This window comes from Hyaloscypha bicolor (assembly GCF_002865645.1).
Source record: "Hyaloscypha bicolor E unplaced genomic scaffold K444scaffold_182, whole genome shotgun sequence".
Lineage (NCBI taxonomy): Eukaryota > Fungi > Ascomycota > Leotiomycetes > Helotiales > Hyaloscyphaceae > Hyaloscypha > Hyaloscypha bicolor.
The window spans coordinates 2,327,824-2,352,234 of record NW_020194684.1 but is presented as its reverse complement, the minus strand read 5'-3'; the positions used below and the strand labels follow the sequence as shown (position 1 = coordinate 2,352,234).

The following is a 24,411-nucleotide window of genomic DNA, read 5'->3' as shown; positions in this document are numbered from 1 at the left end:
GAGACCTTAATAAAGGTTTAATTTATTGGCCCCGTATATTTTCACCCGTTACTGACTAGAGAAGACGTTAGTAAAGAAGAGTATAAAAGTCGAATAAAGAAAGTAATAATAGGTAATACCGAAGTAGTAAAGGAGGAGAAGGCGGTATAGTAGCTTCCTGAGAGCGGAGACGATTATAACTCTTGGAGCTTAGACCTATTATTAGTAGCTACAGACGGGAATAAGATAAAGGTTAAGCTACTACTAGTAGAGAAACCCGATCTTAATAATTAAGATAAAGAGGGAAAGACAGTACTATATTTGGCTGTTTAGAATAGGCAGAAAGAAGTAGTATAGCTACTATTAAAGGCCAAGGCTAATCCTAACCTTCGAAATAAGAAAGAAAAGACTATACTATATTTGGCGGCCCAGAACGGGTATAAAGAAGTACTATAGTAACTGTTAGAGGCTATAGCTAATTCTAATTTTCAAGACAAGTATATGTGGATAGTATTATACTATATAACCTGGAGATATTATAATATAGTAGTCCAGAAGCTTATTAATGAGAGAGCTAATAAAACCCTTTAGGATAGATTTGGATAGTATATACTATATCTTATAGCCGAATAAGGGAATACGAAGATAGTTAATAGCTTATTACCTAAAAGGGATAATCTGAATACTTATTATAATAATAAACAGACCTATCTAAATACTAAATATAATAATAACCAGACTGTATTTTATTATATAGCCTGGGGAGGCTCTAAAGCGGTTATTAAATTATTACTAGAGACATCCGATCTTGATCCTGATCTTAATATTCTAGATGAGGACGGAAAGACACCGTTATATATAGTAGCAGAGAAGGATAATACCTTAATAGTTAAGCCACTACTATAGTAAAATACTAACCCAAATATCCAAGACTTAAAGGAATAGATAGTATTGTATTTAGTGGCCCAAAACGGGTATAAAGCGGTAGTAGTACTACTATTTAAGAATGGCGCTAACCTAGAGCCCGAGGATAGTAGTGGTTTGATACTACTATTATTAGCTATAAAAACGGGTATAAAGTAGTAGTAAAGCTACTGTTTAATAAAGGAGTTAATATAGAGTCCAAAAATAGTAGTAGTCGGATACTATTATTATAAGTAGTAGAAAGAGAACATAAAGAGGTAGTGAGGCTACTGCTTAAGAAGCGTACTGACTTAAATTATAAGGATAATAATAGTTAGATGCCATTATTATTAGCTATAGAGAACGGGTACGAGGCGATAGTAAAGCTGCTACTTGAGGAGGGCGCTAATATGGAATCCAAGGATAGTAGTAGTCAGATGCTGCTATTATGGGCCATAGAGAGGGGTTACGAAATAGTAGTTAAGCTACTACTTCAGACGGGCGCTAACTTGGAGTTTAAGGATAGTAATAGTCAGATGCTGCTATTATCGGCTATATAGAACGGGTATAAGGTAGTAGTAAAGCTGCTATTCGAGAAAGATATTAACTTAGAGTCTAAAGATAATAGTGGTCGGATGCCGTTATTATGGGCTGTAAAGAGCGGGTACGAGGCGGTAGCAAAGCTACTACTTGAGAGAGGCACTGATCTGGAGTCCAAGGATAGTAGTAGTCAGATATTATTATTACTGGCCGCAGGTATTGAGTATGGGGCGGTAGTAAAGCTACTGCTTATTAATAGTACTAAGTTAGAGTCCGAGGATAGTAGTCAAATACTGCTATGGGCTATAAAGGGTAAGTATAATATACTAGTAAAGCTACTAGTTAATAAAAACATTAACTTGGACTTTAAGAGTAATTGGTATTATATGCCTTTAATATATATAGTAGAGAGGGGGTACGAGACTATAGTAAAACTACTATTTAGCAGAGGTACTAACCCGGAGACTAAGGATAACAGGGGTCGAATACCTTTATTACTAGCTATAAAAGATGAGAATGCGGTAGTTATAAAGCTATTACTCGTTAAGAGTACCAAACCGGAGTCGGAGGAAAAAGGTGGCCAAATACTGCTATAGGCTTTAAGGAAGAAGTATGAGGCAATAGCGGAATTACTGCTCAAGAAGGGTACTAAAGTAGAATCCGTAGATAATAACTATCAGATACTACTATTATAGGTAGTAAAAAGGGGCTATATAGTATTAGTTAAGCTATTATTTAATAAATGTACTAATATAGAATCTAGAGATTAATGGAGGGATATTCTACTATGGTATGTAATAAAGACTGCGGATAATATAGTAGTAAAGCTATTATTTGAGTACCGGGCCAAAGTGAAATCAAAAAATAAGACAGGTTTTACGCCGCTTGTATAGGCTATAGCTCTTGAATATAAGGCAATAGTAGAGCTACTATTTAAGAAAGGAGCTAAACTATAGTCCAATGTCTACGGTAGTCTAGTATTATTATAGGCTGCGAAGAAGGAGTATAGGATAGTAGTAAAACTGCTATTTAGGAAAAGTACTAGTATTTAGGTGAATTATAAAGATTCTAATAATCGGATACCGTTGTTATGGGTAGTAGAAAGGGGAGATATAGTAGTAGTAGAGCTGCTTTTTGGAAAGTATACTAATCTGGAATCTCAGGATAAATATAGTCGGATACTACTATTCTATACTATAGGGAATACAGATAATATAGTAGTAAAGAAGCTACTTGATTCCGGTACTAAACTGGAATCTAAAGACAAATATAGTAGAATAGTCTTATTATATATTAAAGTACAAGGGTCTAAGGCAATAGTAAAGCTTTTTGAGAAATATACTATAAAGTATAAATAGTATAGTAGTTATATAAAGCAGGTGGGAAGGGGAGAATTTATAGTTAGATCAGAAATTGGAGCTATTATATAGCTTATAGAGTCTTGATATAGTAGCCTTGCCCTTCGGAGCTAAGTTGGCCGGACTAAACGTATCGAGCTCTATATCCCAAATAATAAAACCTCGTCCCATAACTCAAGTATTACTAGTATTATACTGGAATCTTAGTTGTAAATACTAGAGTAAATAGTTCTTATATGCGGCCAAGCTTCTCGGGCGAATAGCAAAACGAGAAGAATCTCAAGCTTTATATACTAACTCCTGCAGTTACTATTAGCCAGATCTTAATATTATGGAAGGCGTAAGCTAATCTGTATTATCTATACTATAGTTACTAATTCGAGACCAGATACAAATTTATTATAAAATATCTCATATTAATAAATCTATATAGCTTTAATATTAGTAATAACTTCAATACTATAATTAGTAAGAAATATAAGGGGCTATTAGAGAAGAAATAAATAACTGTTATATAATTAGAGAAGATAGCAAACCGATAATAACCCTTTATCTTTATCCTATCTACCCTCTTTAAAATAGAGTACATATTAGTAATAGTAAGATTAGGCCTAAAGAGGATAACTGAGATAGTTATTAATTAATAATAACTTTGGCTGCTCGGTAAACTAATTATATATCGTCCCTCGACTATAAGCTTATAAGGATAGGGTACCTTTTATTATTATCTATAGGTCCTTGGTTGCTTATACCTTACTGGAATTATAGATTGTCTCCTATATACCTGAATATTAAGGACTATAGAAAACCGGGGTCTTCTCCCTAGGCAATTAATCTCGCCTCTGCCTGAATCTTATATTTAATAACTGGTTTATAGGATAGCGGGAGAATGAAATTTTGGCCAGGTATATAAGGAGAATGGTTCTTGGGAAAGAGAAAGTTGAAATATGTTTTAATAGATTTGCCTACTATCTCTTATGAATTTTCTTTTTATAGGATTATATAATAAATAGAGCTTTATATTAAATTAACTATTCTAATAATAAACTGTGAGACCTATTTAGCCTATTACTAAAAGGCAAGCCAAGTAGGAAGGGGAATATTAAGAGACGTATCTCTTATATAATCTAATAGTAATAATACTAATATTATCTATAAGCTAAGAAATATATTGCATTTTTTAAGAAGGCTAAATATCCTTTATAGGGACAGTTAAATCCTTTATCGGGAGCCCGATTATTCAGGTATAGAACTTTGAGGTGCCTCTATAGGCTATTGGGGCAGGAGAATATATAAGCCTGCTTTTTCGGACCTGCTTTTTTATTATACTACTTATAGAAGGGATAGTAGAATATAGGGTCTATTAGCTATTCTTCTAATTCTATTGGAGCTATAGGATCTATATATGGCTTGTTATTTACAAGTATCTTTATATCCCAGTCTGCGGAGGCTACTGGCTATTCTTTTAATTATATTAGAATTATAGAGTCTGCCTCCCAATTAATAACCGCCTGCCGGCTCTCTATTACTTCTATACCCAGGATGCTATTGTTTTTATAGGGAGGTCTATACTATTTATAGGGCTCAATATTTAACTATATATCTTTACTCTTTTGCCCTCTTAATATCTTATACGAGTAAGGTATTTCTTGCCGCTTACTAAGCTATATAAGGTTTCGGACGAGTTTGATCTATACTTGGATTACTTAATCCTTATTGAGATTATTAAGTAGCTAGAAGAGTAATCTGGTAATTATAGCTCGTTCTTCTAGTTTATATTTAATAATAGGCAGTATAAATATACCAGGGGCTAGAAGGATACTATATATCTATTAATTCACCTCGAGTATATATACTATTTCGTAGAACTCGTTAATAGTCTTATTAAGTAATTCGATATATAATATTTATCTTAAACTATTAAGCTCGTATTATATTTTATAATATTAATTAAATAACTTCGTACCTTCGGCTGCCTTAAATATAGTATAGCCTTATTCCTTAATCTTTATACTATACTTTATAAGACTTTCTTTAAGCTTAATAATATGTGAATTAATTATAATCTCAAACTTTTATAGGTTAGTTAGATATACCGGGGCTTATTTATAGTATTCTAGGCGGCCGATGGCTTGTACCATATTATTTTTTTATATAGTACTAAGGTAGATGGCTTAATAGTTTATATTAATAAATACTAGTATATAATATTATTTATAGATATCTCTCCGATTGCCTATAATCTGCTTTTACTTTTTAGGAGTAAGGGCCTCTGCCATATCTATTAGTAAATCTCTCACTAGTAAGTATATAGATATAGAAAAGAACAAGAGCCCTTACTATTTAATCTATTCCCTGAGGCTTATTACAAGTTATAAAATTCCAGTCTCTTCCTAAATCCATATATCTGACCGAGCCGGATAAAGTAGTACCGGTACTTCAGATACTAGAGTACTTTGGTCTTAGATATATATATTCCGGTAAAAGTATTCTCGATATTACGGAAGATAGATTACTGAGCCCAGTTACTATTTTACTTTAGACGGATTCGATTAGTAGTACTCGGAATAACTAGATTATAAATCTGCTTGAGAGAAGTAAACTTGTTCTTAAAGGCATTATTAGCCAGGGCTAAAGCTATTATAAAGAGGACCGGATAGTAAATGAGATTCTTGCCTTTATAAAATACAAATTTCTTCCTGTTTCATTTAGTATATAGTAAAGATTCAAAATAGCAGGAAGTTATAAGGGTAAATAACCGTATTTATAGCTTCTTCTTCCTACCGGATTACTTAATATACTTGAAGTTAAGTACCAGGATAATAACTGGCAGTTATCCTTTTACTAGGGACGGAAATACTTAAAACTCGATATCCTTATATAAGAGAGGCCGCTTCCCGACAAGGGCCTTTGGCCTTATAGATATATAGCCGGTAAAGATAAGGAGGGGTAATATCTATATCCGGAGCCGTTTATAAGCAAATACCTCTTTATTATAGATCTAGTAGCCATTCTAAAAAATATACAGGTCCTCTATAAAAAGTCTAGCCTTTTCCTTCTCTAAGTTATTAAGGCTATATAGAGGTATTATATATACCAGGATCTACTATTATAATATTAGTATTATTAAAGTCTAAAACGGAGACAAGATATATATATTACGGATATTATATAAGGTATTCTTATCTATATAGCACTTTACTACTTGTATATATACTATACTAAGAACTAGCTAGTATATTATAATATTTGACTCTTTCTTTATCTGTAAATACTTTACTCTCTAGAAGATATATCCCTTAAAGGTATTTGTCTCGCCTATAATAAGGGCCGCCTTCGGATCTCCTATCTTACTATCTTTATAGAACCTAAATAGTAGTAGTTAGTAAGGTTATGCCTCTATATTGAATATTAAATACGGTAAAGATTTATAATTCCCAGTTCTGCTCTTCTATTTCTATTGCGGCCAGTATACTCTTACTAGGGTTTAATATAGTTGGCCCGGCCTCCTTGAACTCGGCCATTTTCTGGTGATAATACTCGGCCTTAGTATCGGAACTAGAGTCAGAATTGTAGCCAGAATCGCAATTATATTCGGAGTTGGAATCAGAGTTGGAGCTAGAGTTGTCGATATCGGAGTAAGAGGCTGACCTCCGCTTCTTCTTAATTCGTGGCTCGTATACTTGAGGATAATCCTGACTAGGTATGTCTGGAGGAGGAGTTTTACTACGGCTATAGTAAAGAGCTTAATACTGGGTGTAATATCGAGGGAATTTTGTCCGCAGGCGAGTTATGTTGTTCGAAGGGTTGTTCTGTGGGATGGTGAAGGAGGCGGCTTGTAGTAAGGGGAGAGGAGGGAAGGGAGGAGTGGTCGAAGAGGGTATAAGAGTTTGAGTGGGGGGATGAGATGGTCGAGTAGGGTAGGAGCCCAAAGGGTATTATACTCTGCCAAGAGCGACGAGTTATATGAAGTATCGAGAAGAGATAAAAAGAAGAGAGTTGGGCAACTATCCGATACAGAATCAGTATTAGTTGAATGAAGCCTCGAACGAATATATACGTATCTGAGGGTAGTCAAGGTAATAATGTAGTAGTAAAGAATGTAAAGGTGAGACAAGACTTGAGGGTTATTGAGGTAGTCAAGGTAATGATGTAGCAGTAAAGAATGTGAGGGTAGGATAAGACTTGAGGGTGGTTAAGGTGGATGAGGTAGGAGTAAGGAACTGAGAAGAGGACGAGGGCAAAGCTTCTGGATTAAATATATCTCTGACGAGGGAGCAGGCAGTATAAGAATGTCTGTTTGGGAAGAGGCCCTCTGTTTCCGGGGGGCCGATATTTTCAGGATCTGGAAGCCGTTTTTGGTTATTGGTCTGGGAAAGGTAGTAATGAAGTAATAAGAGGTCTTAAGCGGCGGCGAGGCTAGCCTCGCCAAATTTTAGGCGGCCTGAGGTTTAGAGATTAAGCGGGTGGAAAGGCTGCGTAAAACAGCAGTTAAAAGCAGCTGAAAGTGGAAGTCAAATTACTAATATGCCACTTATAATAATAATAATACTAAAGATAATTCTCTAGCTAATATATTAAATAATAAATAATTATATTAATATTATATATTTCTTATTATTATTATAAGCCTAAATAACTAGTTTCGATTTTTTAAACTTTCTTTTTATATTTTTGTTTTTAATTTTATTAATAAATCAGAAGTTAAAAATATATATTTCTTTTAGTATCTGAGATCTAGAAATAACCTCAAATATATTTTTTTCTAGAAAGCTAGTAATTTTAACTTAATAGAAGTTCTTATATAGGTTATTATTTTATAGAAATACTATAAAATCCGGATTCTTATAAAGGTATCCTCTATTATACTTTAGTGAAATAGTAGAAATAATAAAAGAAATTATATCTGTATTATCTTTAGTCTTATTATAGAATTCGAAAACAGGTTTAAATTTAGAGCTATTAGTAATAACCTTAATATCTCTTATATAAAAGAGCTTTATAAAGATTAAATAGAAGATAGTATTATTATATAATAAAGCTAGTATATAGTTTTCTTTATTAATAGCTATTAGCTTATATAATTCATTCTAATTACTAGATTAACTAGTATTTCCTTTATATTATATAAGAATATTCGAATTTAAAAAAAGTTTATAAATATTAGTAATACTAGAACTATTTCGGGTATTTAGGGTATTTATAATTTAGTATCTAGCTTAAAGCTTCTAAATTTCTATTATTGCCTTTTTAAATATTACTAATTATTATAATATAATTAGTAATAGAATATTATATTTAGTTATTTAAGATAAAATACTATAAATTAAGAGAATTAAAATAATATTATTAGATCTAATAGAATTATTAATAGCCTTAAAGCTATTTAAAATATAGTATTCTTATTAATTCTATTAATTTCGGTTATAATAATAAAATAAGTATATTAAATCGGGCTATAATAGTATTTTATAATTCTAATGAAATTATAAGTTTCTATAAAAACGATTTTAATCTTAGTTCCTATAGTATTTATAAATTAAATAAACTTCTTATTAGTAAACTACTTTCTAATATCTATTATAATTTAATTAAAAGGGCCTAAATAAGTATTAATTTAATATTAATTTAGGATATCCCAAATATATAATATACTAATATTTTAAAGCTATTAGCTAGCTTAATATTAAATGCCTTTATTAATAATACAGAATATAAGTTTACTAGAAATATAGAAAATATTAATAATAATAGAATAATTAAAGCTAATATTATTTCTTAGATTAAACTTGAATTATTTTAATAATTATTCGAATTTCTAATATTACTTATAGTACTTTATAAGATATTTAAGATCTTTTATATTAATATTATAGTTTATTTATTCTAGTATATTTCGAAGCTTACTAATAAATAAATAACTGAAATAGTAATATAAATATTATAATTCGACTTTTATAAGAAAGTAAGAATTATAAATAAAGAATTCAGAAATAAAGCCTTATAAAATAGTATTTTAAAATAAGAAAGGATATCTAAAACATTATATTATAGATATAAAGTATCTAATAGAAGTAATAAGATAATTAGTAGAATTATTAAAATAGATTCCTAGCTTATTTATATTAACTAAGCTAAGTAAAAATAGAATCTTTATAAATATAATATAGAATTATATTTACCTAATTAGTATTCTTACTATTATAGATCTAATAAAGAATATAGATTTAATACTAAACTAGATATTAACTTAATCCTTAATAATTTCATTAAGTTTAATACTATTATTAGTTTATTATAAAGCTTGAAATTAGTTAGAACTAGTAATTAAGAATCTAGAAACTCCGGTATTAATTATGATTTTATAAAAGTAATAAGTATTATATCTTAATATACTATTAATTATAAATATCTGAATATTCTCTATTTATTTAATAGGCTCTAAGATATAGTTTTTATCTATTATTTAATATATAAAAGAAAGAAAAAAAAGGTTATTTATAAAGTTATTAGTTATAGAAATAGTAAAAGTAGAAGCTATAAAAGCGGCTAGAAAGCTTTTAATAGAAATAAAATAGAAATCAGAATAATATTTCTTTTCTTTATTTATTTCTATTAATAAAGCTTTAAAAGTATTATTTACTAGTTTATTTTTATTATTCTTATTATTCTTTTTTTTAAAAAATTCAGTAATATATTATATATAAGTATTACTAAAGTATTTATTAAAGTTATAAGTATTTTAGAATCTAAATTAATAAATATTTCTATTCTTAAATTAAGCTTTTTTAGTTTTTTATTTCTTTAATATATATTTCTATAAATAGTATTCGGGTCTTTTATATATAAAATACAACTTCGGAATATAGTTATTATAATTATAGGACTTAAAATAATTATTATAGATTCCGAAATTATAACTAGGTCTATATTAATAATTTCCGAATAAATAATAGTTTAAAGAATTTTAAAAATAGTATTATTAATTAGTAAAAAGAATCTGGATATTAATTTATTATTTTTTCTTATAAATAGTAATAAATAATTAGAGCTTATTAATAAGCTAGCCGAGATTATTAGGAGAGTTCGAGACTATATATTAGTATACTAGTAAGCTTTAATAAAAGATAATAATTTTATTATATAGGAATTTAGTATTTTATAAAATAAAAATAAGGCTATATTATAATTTATATAAGTTATTAATTAGTATTTAGAGAAGCTCAAATATTGTCTTTTTAGAATTCTTTATTATTATAATTACTAAGGTAATAGTATTCTATTTATCTAAATTTTAATAATAGAAACCAGAGCCTTTAAAAAAGCTAGAGATATTTATATAAGCCTCTTTATATATATGGCTCGAGAGCTAGTTATTATAGAAGTAGTCTTATACTAGTTTCTTTAATATAGTAGGAAAAGCTTTTATTAATATCTTTTCTAGAAGCTTTATATATTAGTAAATATTAAAATAAAAAAAGTTTATAATTAAAACTATTATTAATTCTATTATATTTCTATATTTCGGAATATATTTTTACTATTTTCCTAATAAGCTTTCTAGTAGAAATAGTAAGTATTAATTAATAATAGTTCGGGTTTAGTAGTAATATTAATAGTAATAAAAATAAAAGTAGTAAATAGTCTTAATTTAGAAAAAATAGATAAATAACTTAATTTCTTAATTAAAAATCTAGTTTCTTTATATTTAATTTTATTTAGAATAAAATAAACTAATATAATAAATATCTAAAAAAGATTAATTCTAATTAGACTATTATTATTAATAATATTAGTTTTATTTTTTATATTTTTTATTTCTTTTTAAATAAGATTAATAAAGAATTATATAATAGTAAGGCTTCTATAATTTTATTTAATATAGATATTATTATATTAAAATTAGATTTAAAGATTTTATATAAATATATAATTAATTAGATTATATATTATAATATTAAAGTTTTTAAAGTTATTCTAAAATAGATCTTATAAATTATTATTACTTTTCTTATATAAGATATATTAATATATTTCAGTAATTAAATATTTCTAAAAATTAGCTTTTATTATAATTACTAGATAAATACTATTTTTCTATTTCTTAATTAGCTTTTTTCTCTTATTAGTATTTATACTAAACCGAGTTTAAATTCTTTCTAGTATATATATAACTTATAATAAAAAGAACTTAAAAATAAAATAGTTTATAATAGATTTATAAGAAGAGTTTAGTAATAAAAATATTTAAATACCTAATTAAGATATTAGATATTATAAAAAGGAAACTATAATAAGACAAAAACCTATATAAAGTATACTAGAATATAAAACGTAATTTAATAATAAAATAATAAACTAAAAGTATAAATAATAAAGTATAAATAGTATATAATATATAAAAGCTTAATTAATTAAATATTTAAAAGAAATTATTTTCTAGAACTATAAAAAAACTAGCTTTCTTATATAATTTCCGCAAGTTATATATAAAAGGCTATAGTCTTTATTATATAACTAAAACCTTAAAACCGCTAAAATAATATAATTTTTAGAAAATATAGCCTATTATACTATATTTAACTCTTTGTTTATTTGTATTTATTTCCTAAATACTAAAAATAATAGAAAAATCCTATTTAGAAACCGAAATAATAAAATAATTAGAATTCTCCTTTATTAGCTAATCTAATTTCTCCTTAATATACCTAAAATAAGATCTATTATCTTTAAATAGTCTTATTTTATATTTCTAAACTTACTTAAAAATAATTCGAACTCGTTCTATTATATTCTTATATTAAATCTAATATAGTTCTCTATATTAATTAGTATCTGCCTTTAACTATTACTTAATTTCTGCCTTTACTATTAGGTATTAAGGAGGCTTATTATAGTAAATTATATTCTAAATTATATTAATATATTCTAAATAAATAGCTTCTTTGAATTTCGTATTATTTATAATATTTTTAAATTAACCTTTAATAAAAAGAGAAAGCTTTAAATAAGAGACTTTAATAATCTTATAAAAGATTTCATTTTTATATATTCTATTTTTAATAGTAACTAGATTTATTAGAATTATAATAAAAGGCCTATTAAATAGCAAATCGTTATTAAGTTATTCTTTAGCTTTTATATTATCCGAGAATTATTACTTATCTATAATTCTAGACTTGTAAATTATTTAGCTAAAGGTATTTATTTATTTAGTTAAATAAATTATATTTAGAATCTTTTCTTCTATTATTTTTAATAGATACTTGCCTATTTCCTTTACTATTTCCGGTTTAAAATTACCGGAAATAGAAGAGTAATTAATATCTTTAAAGAACTTCTTATTAAAAATAGTAGTCTTTTTATAGTTTATAAGAAAAATATAGCTAATATTCCAATATTCTTTATTAAGATAGAATTTGCTATTTAAAGCTTTAGTAATAGTTAAATCTTTAATATTATCTTTATACTAATTATAATTAATATTTCCAGAAATATAATATCTAGTTAGCTAAGAATAAATAACTAGATAAATAGAATACTTATTTAATACTTTATAAAATCCGAGCTATATTAATAGATCTGCTATTAAGAATTAAGAAGCTAAAATAAAATAGCTATTATCTAGATTTTTATATTTTATTATATTATTTTTTCGGAAATAGAATTATAGTATTTTTATTTCTTTTATTAAAAGCTTTTAAATACTAAGCTTTTTGATTTATTTCAAGTAATCTTTCTTATAAATATAACTATTTATATCTAGATTAGTAATACTAGATTCAGGAATAGAAACTATAATATTAAATTAAAACTATAAATTTGAGTAGAATTAATTAGAAATATAATATTTATATTTATATTTTTTAATTTCCTGAGTTTTAAAAAGAAATCCTATATTTTCTTATTTATTTAAATAATAGAAATATACTTTTTGCTTTTAGTAACTTTATAAATCTTAGTAACTAGCTTTAGAATATTCTTAATATTATTAATATTTCCTATATTAATAGAAAAAATATTAGTAAGCTATTAAATATATATTATATAAGAAGTTTTAAAAAATCTATTAGTAATTCTATAATATTCTTACTTATAAATAAATCCCAAAATAGTATTATATATCTCTTTAAATATATATTTATTCTATTAAGTAAATATTAATTTCTATTTAGCTAGTATCTTATAGGTATATTAGATATCTTTAATTTCTCTGAATTTAATATTCTTAGTTTTCTATTTCTTAGTTCTAAATATAAATATAAGAGTTTTTCTAAATAATATCTTTCTTTTTAAAATAAAGGATTTCTTTTTACTTTCTTCTTTTTTATTTTCTTCTATTTTACTAGTCTTATATTTAGACTAGTACTCGGATTTTTACTATTTATTAGAAGTTTTAAGCTTAGCTTATTCTTTTTTCTTATTAGATTCTTTTTATTTAGTTATATTAGTTCTACTAATCTTAGTAGTAAATTTATTATTAGGCTATATTAAATTAGCTTTATTCTTATTAGCTAGATCTAATTAAATTAAAGCTAAAATTATAATAAAGGTCTATTTTTTAGGCTTATTTCGGAAAGCAGGAAAAGGTTTATTATTATAAAAATTTTTAATTAGAATTCCAGAAGTATTAAAAATATATTATCTAGCTTTAAAATTATTAGCTAATAGTAACTTAAAACCTAATTCTCTAGATTCCGAAATAGCTTTAGTATACTTAAGTACCTTAGTAATATCTGATTTAGTAAATATACTAGTATTCTAATACTTTTTATTTTTAATATATTCTAAAGTAGCTTTATTAATTAACTAAATAGCTTTCTTTATATACTAAAGCTTTTATTTTAAAAAGAGAATATAATTTTTTATAAATGTTTTTATTAAGGTTATTATAGATATTATTAATATATTAACTAAAAGCTTTATTATATAATATAATTTTATTCTAATTTTTAGTATTAAAATCATTTATTATAGTTTTAATCTTATTAAGCTTTTCTTATTTGCTTTTGGAAATACTTTTAATAATATTCTCGAATTCTCTATTATTAGCTTAGTAATTCTTTAGTTCTTCCTTAGTTAATTCTAGTCTAGTTCTATTTCTAATAAAGGTTTTCTATTTTAAGAGCTTATTATATATATTTTAAGAGCTTATTATATATATTATTTAGCTTATCTAGAATATTTATATTAAATTTAGTAATTATAGCTATCTTTTCTAATATTAGTAGGCCTTCTATAATTACCTAAGCTTTTTTAATATTCTAAACTTTAATATTATTAATCTATAGGCTTTTAATAATACTACGACTTATAAGAACTAGCTATTATATTTTACTAGCTTAAGAAATCTATATTTTAGCTATTTTATTATTCTTAATAAGTTATAAAGATATTATTAGTATAATAGTTATAAGTTATAGAATTAAAGATTCTTGAAGTTATAAGGATTTCTTTTAAGTATATTCTAAAATAAAGAATAAATTGAAATAAACTTGAATTATATAAAAGTATTATATATATTTGAGTTTTTTTTAGTTTTTTTAGTAAGAAAATAAAGCTAAAATAGTAATATATATAATAGAGAAAATAAGTATAATAATTAGATATATTTAAAGTAATATAATTACGAATTAGGAATAATTATAAAAGATAAAATATAAAGTTAGGCTTTTATTACGGAAAAGAATATAAATATATATATTTAAGGAAATATAATTAAGGAAATAATTAAAGTAAGTTAAACTAAATAATAATAATAGGAAAATAAGAAAGTAATATAATAGAAATATAAATATAATAATAATATCTAAAGTATTAGAATATAGAAAAAAATAATAAAAAATTTATAATATAGGTATATCCTAATTCCTTATTTATTTAGAAATGTTTTTATTAATTTAAAAAATAGTATAAAAGAAGAGAAATAATATAGGAAATATATAAAAAGTAAGATATATAAGTATATTAAAGATGTTAGAAAAATATAAAGTAAGTATTAAGAGAAAAAAAGTTAGAATAATAGAATTAAGAAATAACTTAGAATAAGATATTATTTCTTCTAAAATTAATTCGTATTTCTTCTAAAAGCTAATTTTATTTATTTAGTATTTATTAAAGTTAATTTTATATAATATAAAACTATTTAGTTAGTTAGGACTTTAAAGTAATATTTATATTTATAAAGGTAATATTAAAGATATTAGGATTTATAGAAAAAAGAATTATAAGATAATATAAATAAAATTTATAATATTATTATTGAGTTTAAAATAATTAATATTAAAGTTAATATAGAATATAGAAAGATTAGATATTCTAAATTAGTATTAAGAATATAGGAATTATTTAGATAATATTTAATAGTAAGAAATAGATTAATAGTAAGAATTAGTAAATTATACTAGCTTTTTAAAGAAATAATTAGTTCCCGGTAATAAAATAATATCTTAATTAAGAAATAAGTTCTATATAAGAGAAATTCTTCTTATATAAAAATAGAAATATATAATATACTAACTAAGCCTTAGTATATATTTTTAAAATAGCTATAGTATATATTTTAAATATAGCTATAAATATATAGGAGAAAAAATAAGTTCTTTAATAAAAAATAGACTAGATATAAAATAAGCTTTAAATAAGCAAATCTAGTTTATCTAATATTTAAAAGATTTCTAGAATTATATATTATTAAATATTTTTAGAAATAATTATTAGATTTAATAAGATTTCTTTTTTTTCTTATAAAGCTTCTAGTTTAGCTATTTTATTTATATATAATTCCTAATTAGGAAGTTTATTTAGATATTATAAGGAAAGTTATAATAGTAATTTAAGTTAAAGTCGAGATTTATAAATATTATAGTTAATCTTTAAACTAGTATAAGCTATAAGAATAGCTAATTAAAAAGATAAATAGAGTTTCTAAAAAAATTCTTATTTAATAAGAGATATATAAAAAGCCTTCTTTTTTCTTTTTTTCTTTTCCTAATTTCATATATAGTTACTATTTATTATTATAGTTCGGAATTAAGAGTTTATAAGATAATTTCTTAATTTCTTATTTATTTTTATACTAAAAAAGATTTTTTATATTTAATTCCCAAGATCTAGTAATAGAATCTTATATTAAGAATATTATTTAGTAATAATAATTAGATAATAGTAAGAAATAAGTAATAATAAAGCTTATCCGATTTCTAGAATAGTAATTTAATAATAATATTCTTTAAAGATTATAAATAATAATTAGAAAAGAAAAAAGAAAAGATATATAAAGAATTAAAAATAATAAGCTTTATTTCAGGTTAAGAAAAGTTCCTATTATTAGATATTTTTTCCTAATTCTCTATAAAGGAAATATATTTTATTCTTTCTAATTTTAGTAATTCTAGAATATATATAATAATATTAGTAGCTTTCTTAATTTCTTAAGTACTATTTTACTTATAATATTTTATAATTACTTTTTTTCTAATTCTATATTTATCTTAAAATACTTATTTATAGATATATACTTATTATTAATTTTATTTTTAGAGAAGTATTAGAATCTATTTCTTTTAATAAATTACTTAAATTGATTCCCGGTATATGTTTTTCGAAATATAGTATTATTAAGCTTTTCTAGTATATAGTATTCTTTTAGTTAATCTATATATCTTATTTTATATAGGCTAAGCTATTAGTATAATAGCTTTATATTTCTTGATTTATCTTAATTTATTAATTTAATATTATATATAAGAGCTAGATTTTTTTCGGAAATAGGCTTTAAATAAATCTAGTAAATAGTATTAAATTACTTCTTTCTTTTTTAGTATTTTTTATTTTTTTTTATTTTGGCCTCTTTAATATTTTTATTTCTTATTTTTATTTACTTTATATATATTTTTAGAAATATTTCTTTATTATAGATTTGATTTTATTTAAGTATTTTCTAGATTAGAAAATATATTTCTATAAGTAGTACTATTTCCCTATTATAAACTATATAAAAAAAAAATCTAGTTAGTCTATATATAATAACTTAATTAGTAAATAAAATATATAATAGTAAATTTACCTAAGGCTTCTTTTTACTTATTATAAGTATAATAAGTATTTAAATAATTAGTTAATATTTTTTTTAATTATATTATTTCCTTTAGAATTATAGGCCAAAATAATAATTTTATTAATTTCTAGCTTATTAAGTTCTTAAATTATTATTATTTTAAATTCCGATTTACTATTTATTTTAAACTATTTAAATAAACTATATTTATAAATAATTTTTTCTTAAATAAATTTAGTAATTTTTTTACTAGTTAGGTTCTTTAAAAATCTAGCTTTAACTTATTCTAAAAAGTCGTCTTTAGTAATAACTAGCGAGTTATATTCTTTATAGTCTAGTAGTTTAATTATATTAATTCTAAGGTAATAAAAAAGAAATATAGCTTTTTTTTATTTTATTTTATTCTTATACTAATAAACTTTATAGGTATTAATATACTTTTATATATAGTTATAGTAATTTTCCTAGTAATAGTAGCTAGTTACTAAATAAAAAGTACTTTTTTTTCTAGTATATTTAATCTTATTATATAGCTTTTTAATAATAATTTCCTTTTATTTTTAATTATTAATAATAAGTAAAAGCAGATATCTTTTAGATATAATTCTTTATAGTAATTAATTTCTTATACTATAATTTAAAGCTTTTTTATTTAATTTTTAAAATTCGGCTCTAGATATTTCTTCTAATCTAAAGAATATTATAAGATATTATATAATATTCTAGTATTATTTAAAATAGCTATTATCTAAAGAATATAATAAAATAGTCGGGTTATTAAGTAAAATATAGGAGTTAGTATTATCTTTTATTATTTTACTAGAGGTTATATATAAAAGACTATGGTTTTTATTATATAACTTCTGGATTTTATTATTTTTTAATATTACTAATTTGTTTCTAGATATAGTAAGGCTTTAATTATTAATCTCTAGTAACTAGATATTATTATCTAAATATCTAGTAAAGGTTTTAGGAATCTAATTTCTTAAAATAATATTATATAACTAAACTAGAATTATTTCTTTTAACTAAAATTTTTGTCTAATAGATATTATTCTAATAGTATTAAGTTCTATTACTAATTATTTATTAATATTCTTATTATTTTTGGTATTATTTTCTTATTATAGGTATCTTAATAATTTATTAATAATAATATATTTAGTTCTTTTAATATACTTAACTTTAAAATCAAATAATTAAATTTATACTAGCTAGTAAGTAACTAGAGCTCTAGAAAGATCTATAGCTGCTTTACTTAGCTATATAATAAGTATATTAGTATCTAGTTTAAGAATAAAATAAACTTTATATAACTAGAATTGTATTTTTTATAAATACTTTACTAGCCCTTAGTATTTTCTCTTAATAATATTATATTTTTATTTAGTATTATTTTAGATTCTAGACTTTTATTATATAATTTTCTTTTTTCTTTTATTATTATATTAATTAAGAGTTCTGCTTTATTTATTTGAACTAGTATCTATTATTAATATAATTATTTCCTAATTTTTTAATGAATTATAATATAACTTATAAAGTATTAGAAGAATAATAAGCTTTTTTTAAAGAATTTATATAGCTTATACTTATTTATTATTCTAGTCTTATATTATATCTTTTCTTATTAAATAGTAAATAGATTTGGTAATAATTATAAAGTTTTTAATTCAAATATAATAATAAATAATAATTCTAATAAATGTCTTATTTTTAGTTATATTATTATAATATTCTTATTTTAAAATCTTAGTAATTCCTAAGCTTAAAGAACTTCTTCTAAGTATTCTATAAATAAAGCTAATAATAATTATATTATTATAATAGAATTATAAATTTTCTCTAATACTAGCTCTAGCTTATTTAATTCTATTTAAGGTTATATCTAGATTTTAAAGGTATTTAAATATAAAACGCCGAATTTCAGATAAAATAAGCTACTTATTATAGTCTATATAAGGTCTTTTAACTCTAATATTATTAATAAATAATATAGTAATTTTAGGAAATAGATTTTCTAGAATAGTTATAATAACTCATATAAACTATATAATAGAATTAGTAGCTTCCTGAGATAATATAGTTATTTTTAATAATTCTAGAGATATTATAAATATAATTCTAGAGATATTATAAATATAATTAAATCTCTATTATAAGTATCTAGTATAAGTTAATTATATTCGGAAAAGAAATTAATTAGAGAAATATAAATATATCTAGTAAATTTTTCCGAGATCTTATTAGTAAATAAGAATAAGTTAGTATTTTATAAAATTACTAAATTCATTTTTATAGTAGTATTAATTAGTCTATAAGTTTTAGTAATTTTCTTTATAACTAAGAACTATAAATTTTAGTAAGATCTATTATATTTTTTAAGAACTTTATAATTTAAATATTCTAATAGTATTTTTATTACTACTAGTATTAGAGCTTTAGAATATAGGAAATTCTTCTCTTACTAGGCCTTATATTTAATAGTCTTAATTAGAATAGATAAACTAATATTTTTATAAACTTTTCCTATTTCTTTCTAATTAAATATAATTATATATTTTTAATTAATTATTAATTCTCGAAATATAGCTAGTTTCTTTTTCTAAAGCTAATTACTAATATCTAATTATTTAAGACATTCCAAAATAAGTTATAAATCTTTTAAAATAGCTAATATTCTTAGTAAAAAGTAATTTTTATATTTCCTAATATATTTTTATAGATATTTTCTAGCCTTAGATCTCTTAAACTAATTTAAATATTAATCTTAATTTTCTCTAGTTCTATTATTAGTATTACTAGTTAAACTTTTTTATTTTTTATTTTATATATTTCTATAACTAGAAATAAACTATAATTATTATTTTTTTCTTTAAATACTTTAGCTATTTTCTCTAGTATTTCTTTTATCTAATCTTTAAAGTTTATAACTTTCCTATTTAGCTTTTTTCTAGTTAAATATAAAGAATACTTTTTTATCTAGTATTTTAATATATCTTTCTTAAGTATTACAAATATAGTATTCAGGGCTTGGAAAGTAAGATAAAAGGTCTCTTATAAAGATAATTTAAAGCTAAGGAAAGAAAAACTAGAATATAGGAAGTTATAAGAGAATATATATATCCTATAGTATACTAGTCCCAAAAGGGCTTAGCCTTCTAAATATCTCTAGTATATTTCAAGTATATTTCCCTAATAAGGCGGCTATATTATATATACTTAAAAGATATCTGGTATTTAGTAAGGTATTTCAGATACTAGATATCTGGGAATTATAATATTACTTCCCTCTTTATAATAAGCTTATTCCCGAGCTTTATAAAAGCCATTAATCTATCTAATTTCGTACTATACTTTTTCTTAAAATAAAACTAGTATCTTGGATATAGATATTATATATAAAAGGCTAGTATCTTTACTATATAATCTAGAAGAGTTTATTATTATTTCTATATAATTCTAAATAAGTATTATTTTTTATATAGTCTAGCTAGTATTATAGGTTTTATAGAAGTCCTAGTATATTAATATTATTATTATAGAAACTTTATAAAACTAGGGGGCTATTACTTAGTACTAAAGCTAGATACTATACTAAATCTTTATTCTAACTAACTTACTAGATTCTATACTTTAGCTTATTTCTTACTAGCTTAACTATAATAACTTATTTAATATTATATTCTTATTTACTATTTTCTAGTATTAATAGGGGCGGTTCCGGATTTACTTAACTTAGTAAAGAATTCTGGAAATCTTTTTATAGTTTCTCTATATAGAAAACTAAATATATTTTTATAGTTTCCGGTAGTTTTAGGAAAAACAAGTAGCTATACTATTCTAGAATCTTAAATAGGCCCTCTATTTAGTTCTCTAGCTTCTGGCTTAGATAATTAGATTTCTAGTACTTTATAATAACTTATACTTTATTCTCTATTTTAAAATTAATTAAATAGCGGTATTTATTAGCTTATATTATATATTATTTCTATACTTGCTTTATATAGCCTTGGGCAAATTACTATAATTTATATAATTAATTTACTAATATTTTAGCTTTATTTCTATTTAGCTTCTTTTTAGGTAAGTTAGCTTTAATAAAGAAGTTCTAGTTCAGAAAAATACAAGGCTTATAGTTCTTTTTAGTTATAAATAGAGACTAGCTAATAGTTTTATACTAAAAAAAAACTTATTAATAATTAATTATAGTAACCTATTTATTTCAGTTATTCTAATAGTAGTTAATATACGGGCATAATCTCTAATTAAAGTACTAATTAATAATCTCTATTTATTTATTTATTTAGGGATAATTAGCTATAGAAAGCTTAAGCTTTATACTAATTCTTATATAAAATTCGCTTTAAAAATCGGATATAAATTAGGGTTCCTAATCTAATATAATTATTTCTGAAATACCTACTTAATATACTATATAAAGTAAAAATAGAGGTACTAGCTACTTGGCTATAATTATATCTTATATAAGAATTATAATTAGATACTTAGATAAGTAATCTATAAATATAGTAATTATATTATAGCCCGATTTACTTTCTAGATAGCTCTTAAAATCTATAGTAATATATTACTAGAAGTAATTAGAAACTAGAAAGAAATAAAGCAAATTAGATTTCTTATTTCTAGATATATATAATCTCCTATAAATATAGTAATTACTATAGTATTAATTAATATCCTTACCTGTAAATAACTAGTAATATTACTTCTTTAATAGCTAATAAAGCTTTATATATCTAGAATATTTAAAAAAGAATTTATTATATATTTTATAAATTAAAATAATCTATAAAAATAGTCTAGAGATTATTTCGTTCTCTATAATATAGAGTTTTCTATAGTATAAAAGAAGGCCGTCTTATAATATCCAGATATTACTTTTGGCTTAGGCTATTATATATAACTCTTCTAGATCTAATAATATATAATTATTCTATAGGATCTTATTTATAAGTTATAAACTACTATATTTGGCGGGAGCCTCTAATAATACTTCTATAGGAACTATTATAGTAAAGTTTACTAGTAAAGCTTCTAAGAAAATATCTTTTTCTAGGGAAATTATATCTCTAATAGGGATATTTTTCTTTAGAAAGTCTTTAGTATATATTTGGTTTTTAGAGCCGAATTCCGGATTATATAAGCTAACTTTATAAAATATTACTATAAGCTATAAGTTATAGATAATTTCCGAATTAATCTTATTTTTAGGAAGAAATACTTAAGTTTATAGCTTTTCCTCAATCTGGCCCTAAATATCTATTTTATTTTATTTTTATAATAAAGTATTTACTTATTTATTTAATTTTCTAGAATAATATATAAGCTTAAAATAATAATAGAATAAAAGCTTAGCCTATCTAGCTTATTAAGAAAAGAGCTTTTTAGTAATTATAAAATACTTTAAGATATAGTAATTAGAATAGATTTTAAAAGAAGTATCCTAATGGCCTTCTAGTTTAGCTCTCTATTTCTTTAATACTTAAACTATAATAAGTATTTCCTTATTATATATATTATAATTAAGCTTTACCAGAAATATAGTTTTAGAAAAATAAGCTATAAGATATTAAAGGCCTATTTCTGGGTCTTATTAAGAAAGTAGGCTAGTAATTACTTTTTTAGATATATTTATTTCTATTATTATAGGCAGATCTGGGTTATAGTATTATAAAATTAGAATAGAAATTATAGCTTTTTTTAGGTAAATAAAAGCCTCTTGGTATTATTTGAATTATTTAAAGGAAATACTCTTTTTTATAAGTAAGATAAAAGATCTAGTAATCCGTCCGTATTCTCTAATAAAGTATTTATAAAAGTTATAGAAGCTAAAAAAGAATTATATACTCTTAATTATTTTTAGGAATTACTAGTTATATATTACTTTAACTTTATTAGAATTTATTTTAATACTAGATATAAAGATAATAAAGCCTAAATATTTTATATATATAACTTTAAATTCCGATTTCTTAATATTTATTTAGAGGCTAGTAAAATATAAGTAATCTAGTACTTTTTATATATACTATTTATATTCTACTAGATTCTTTAAATAAATAAGAATATTATTAAAATATATTATATAAAAGTTATCTAGATATTCGAAAAATATATTATTTATATAGTATTAATATATAGCCGGGCCATTTATAAGGCCTTTCTAGAGAATATTATATTTATATATTTTATAATAAGTATAGAATATTATTAGCTCCTAAAAGTCCGGGTCTATAGCTATATAATAGAAAGCTTAGTAAATATCTAATTTAGTATAGATTTTAGCCTTAGATAATTAATTTAAAGTCTTATTAATAAGGGAAAAAGGATATTAATTCTTCTGAATAATATTATTCAGATAGCAGAAATTAATATAGAAATATAAACCTTTATTTGCTTTCTTTATAAAAAGAATTAGTAAAATAAAGAGAGCCTAACTAGTTTTAATAAAGCCCTTAGCTAGATTATTTTCTAAAAAATACTTAATTTCTAGAAGCTCTTAAATAGACTATTACTAGAGGAATTAATATCTAATATTCTCGGTTTTCTTTAGGCCTTTAATCTAAATCTTATAATTATATAATCTATAAAAAAAAAGAATATTAGATTTCTTTTTAGAGAAAATAGAAGTATATTTCTTAAGTTCCGGAAATAATATCTTTTATAGCTACTAAAGCTTTATTTCTTCCGGTTATTAATTCTCTAGGCTAGAGATAGCTTCTTTTTTCCGAGCTTTAAGCTCTTTATTAATCTTATAAATAGAGATTTAACTAATAATATTATCTTTTCTTTTAGTTATATAATTAAATATTATAAAAATAAGAATAGCTAGATCTAATATTTGCTTTTTATTAAAAACCTTTTTTTATTTCTTTGGCTTTTACTTAGGTATTATATTTTAATTAGGCTATAGAAGCTTCTTTTCTATAGTCTTATATAATTTCCTCTAATTAGTCTAAAAAAAGAAAAACTACTTTAGAATAGAAAGTTTCCAGAAATAGCTTATAATAAAATCTCGTTAATTAGTATTCTTTTAATACTTTTTATTAGGTTACTTCTCTAGCTATTACTATAAAATACTAATAATATAATTAAATTATATAAATTTAGGCTTATTTTTTGGCTATATAAGCTTATATCTTTTATAGTTAACTAGAATATTAATATATATTATCTATTTTCTACTAAGAATAATATTATAATCTCTAAGATTTAGGATAATTATAGGTATATTAATACTTTATTTATTAATTAAAAGTAATACTTCTATATATTTCTTAGCAAACTTAGCTAGCTTTTTATTAAAACTATATATAATATATAATAAGGGAAAGAGTTATAGTTCTATTTCTAAGAATTACTTTATAAGCTAAATAAGCTTTATATTAATAAAAGTATAACTATTAGCTCTAATATTAATAAGAGAAAAGACTTAATTTCTAATTTATTTATACTAATAATATAGGATATTATAAGAGTATTTCCTCTTATTAGATAAATCAAGTTAATCTCTACTAAATTTATATTATAAGCTTCTAAAATAAA

At 22.5% G+C, this 24,411-nt stretch overlaps 4 protein-coding genes across 4 annotated transcripts; 1 reads left to right on the top strand and 3 right to left on the bottom strand.

Annotated features, from left to right (window-relative positions):
* Window positions 1-1,292: 1,292 nt before the first annotated feature.
* K444DRAFT_636651 (uncharacterized protein) lies at window positions 1,293-2,018 on the top strand (the record flags this gene model as incomplete). The annotated part of the gene is made up of 3 exons (XM_024884022.1): window positions 1,293-1,413; window positions 1,639-1,734; window positions 1,828-2,018. The coding sequence occupies 3 exons, from the start codon at window positions 1,293-1,295 to the stop codon at window positions 2,016-2,018; spliced, it is 408 nt and encodes a 135-aa protein (XP_024728241.1).
* A 2,495-nt stretch (window positions 2,019-4,513) lies between these two features.
* Window positions 4,514-4,675, bottom strand: K444DRAFT_544026 (uncharacterized protein; the record flags this gene model as incomplete). Its single annotated transcript, XM_024876019.1, is given in 2 exon segments — window positions 4,514-4,609; window positions 4,622-4,675. Coding segments are annotated over 2 exon segments (150 nt in total), but the record flags the coding sequence as incomplete, so codon positions are not given.
* A 638-nt stretch (window positions 4,676-5,313) lies between these two features.
* K444DRAFT_545435 (uncharacterized protein) lies at window positions 5,314-5,478 on the bottom strand (the record flags this gene model as incomplete). Its single annotated transcript, XM_024876134.1, has 1 exon — window positions 5,314-5,478. A coding segment is annotated over one exon (165 nt), but the record flags the coding sequence as incomplete, so codon positions are not given.
* A 730-nt stretch (window positions 5,479-6,208) lies between these two features.
* On the bottom strand, window positions 6,209-6,526 carry K444DRAFT_544806 (uncharacterized protein; the record flags this gene model as incomplete). Its single annotated transcript, XM_024876081.1, has 1 exon — window positions 6,209-6,526. A coding segment is annotated over one exon (318 nt), but the record flags the coding sequence as incomplete, so codon positions are not given.
* Between the last annotated feature and the right edge of the window lie 17,885 nt (window positions 6,527-24,411).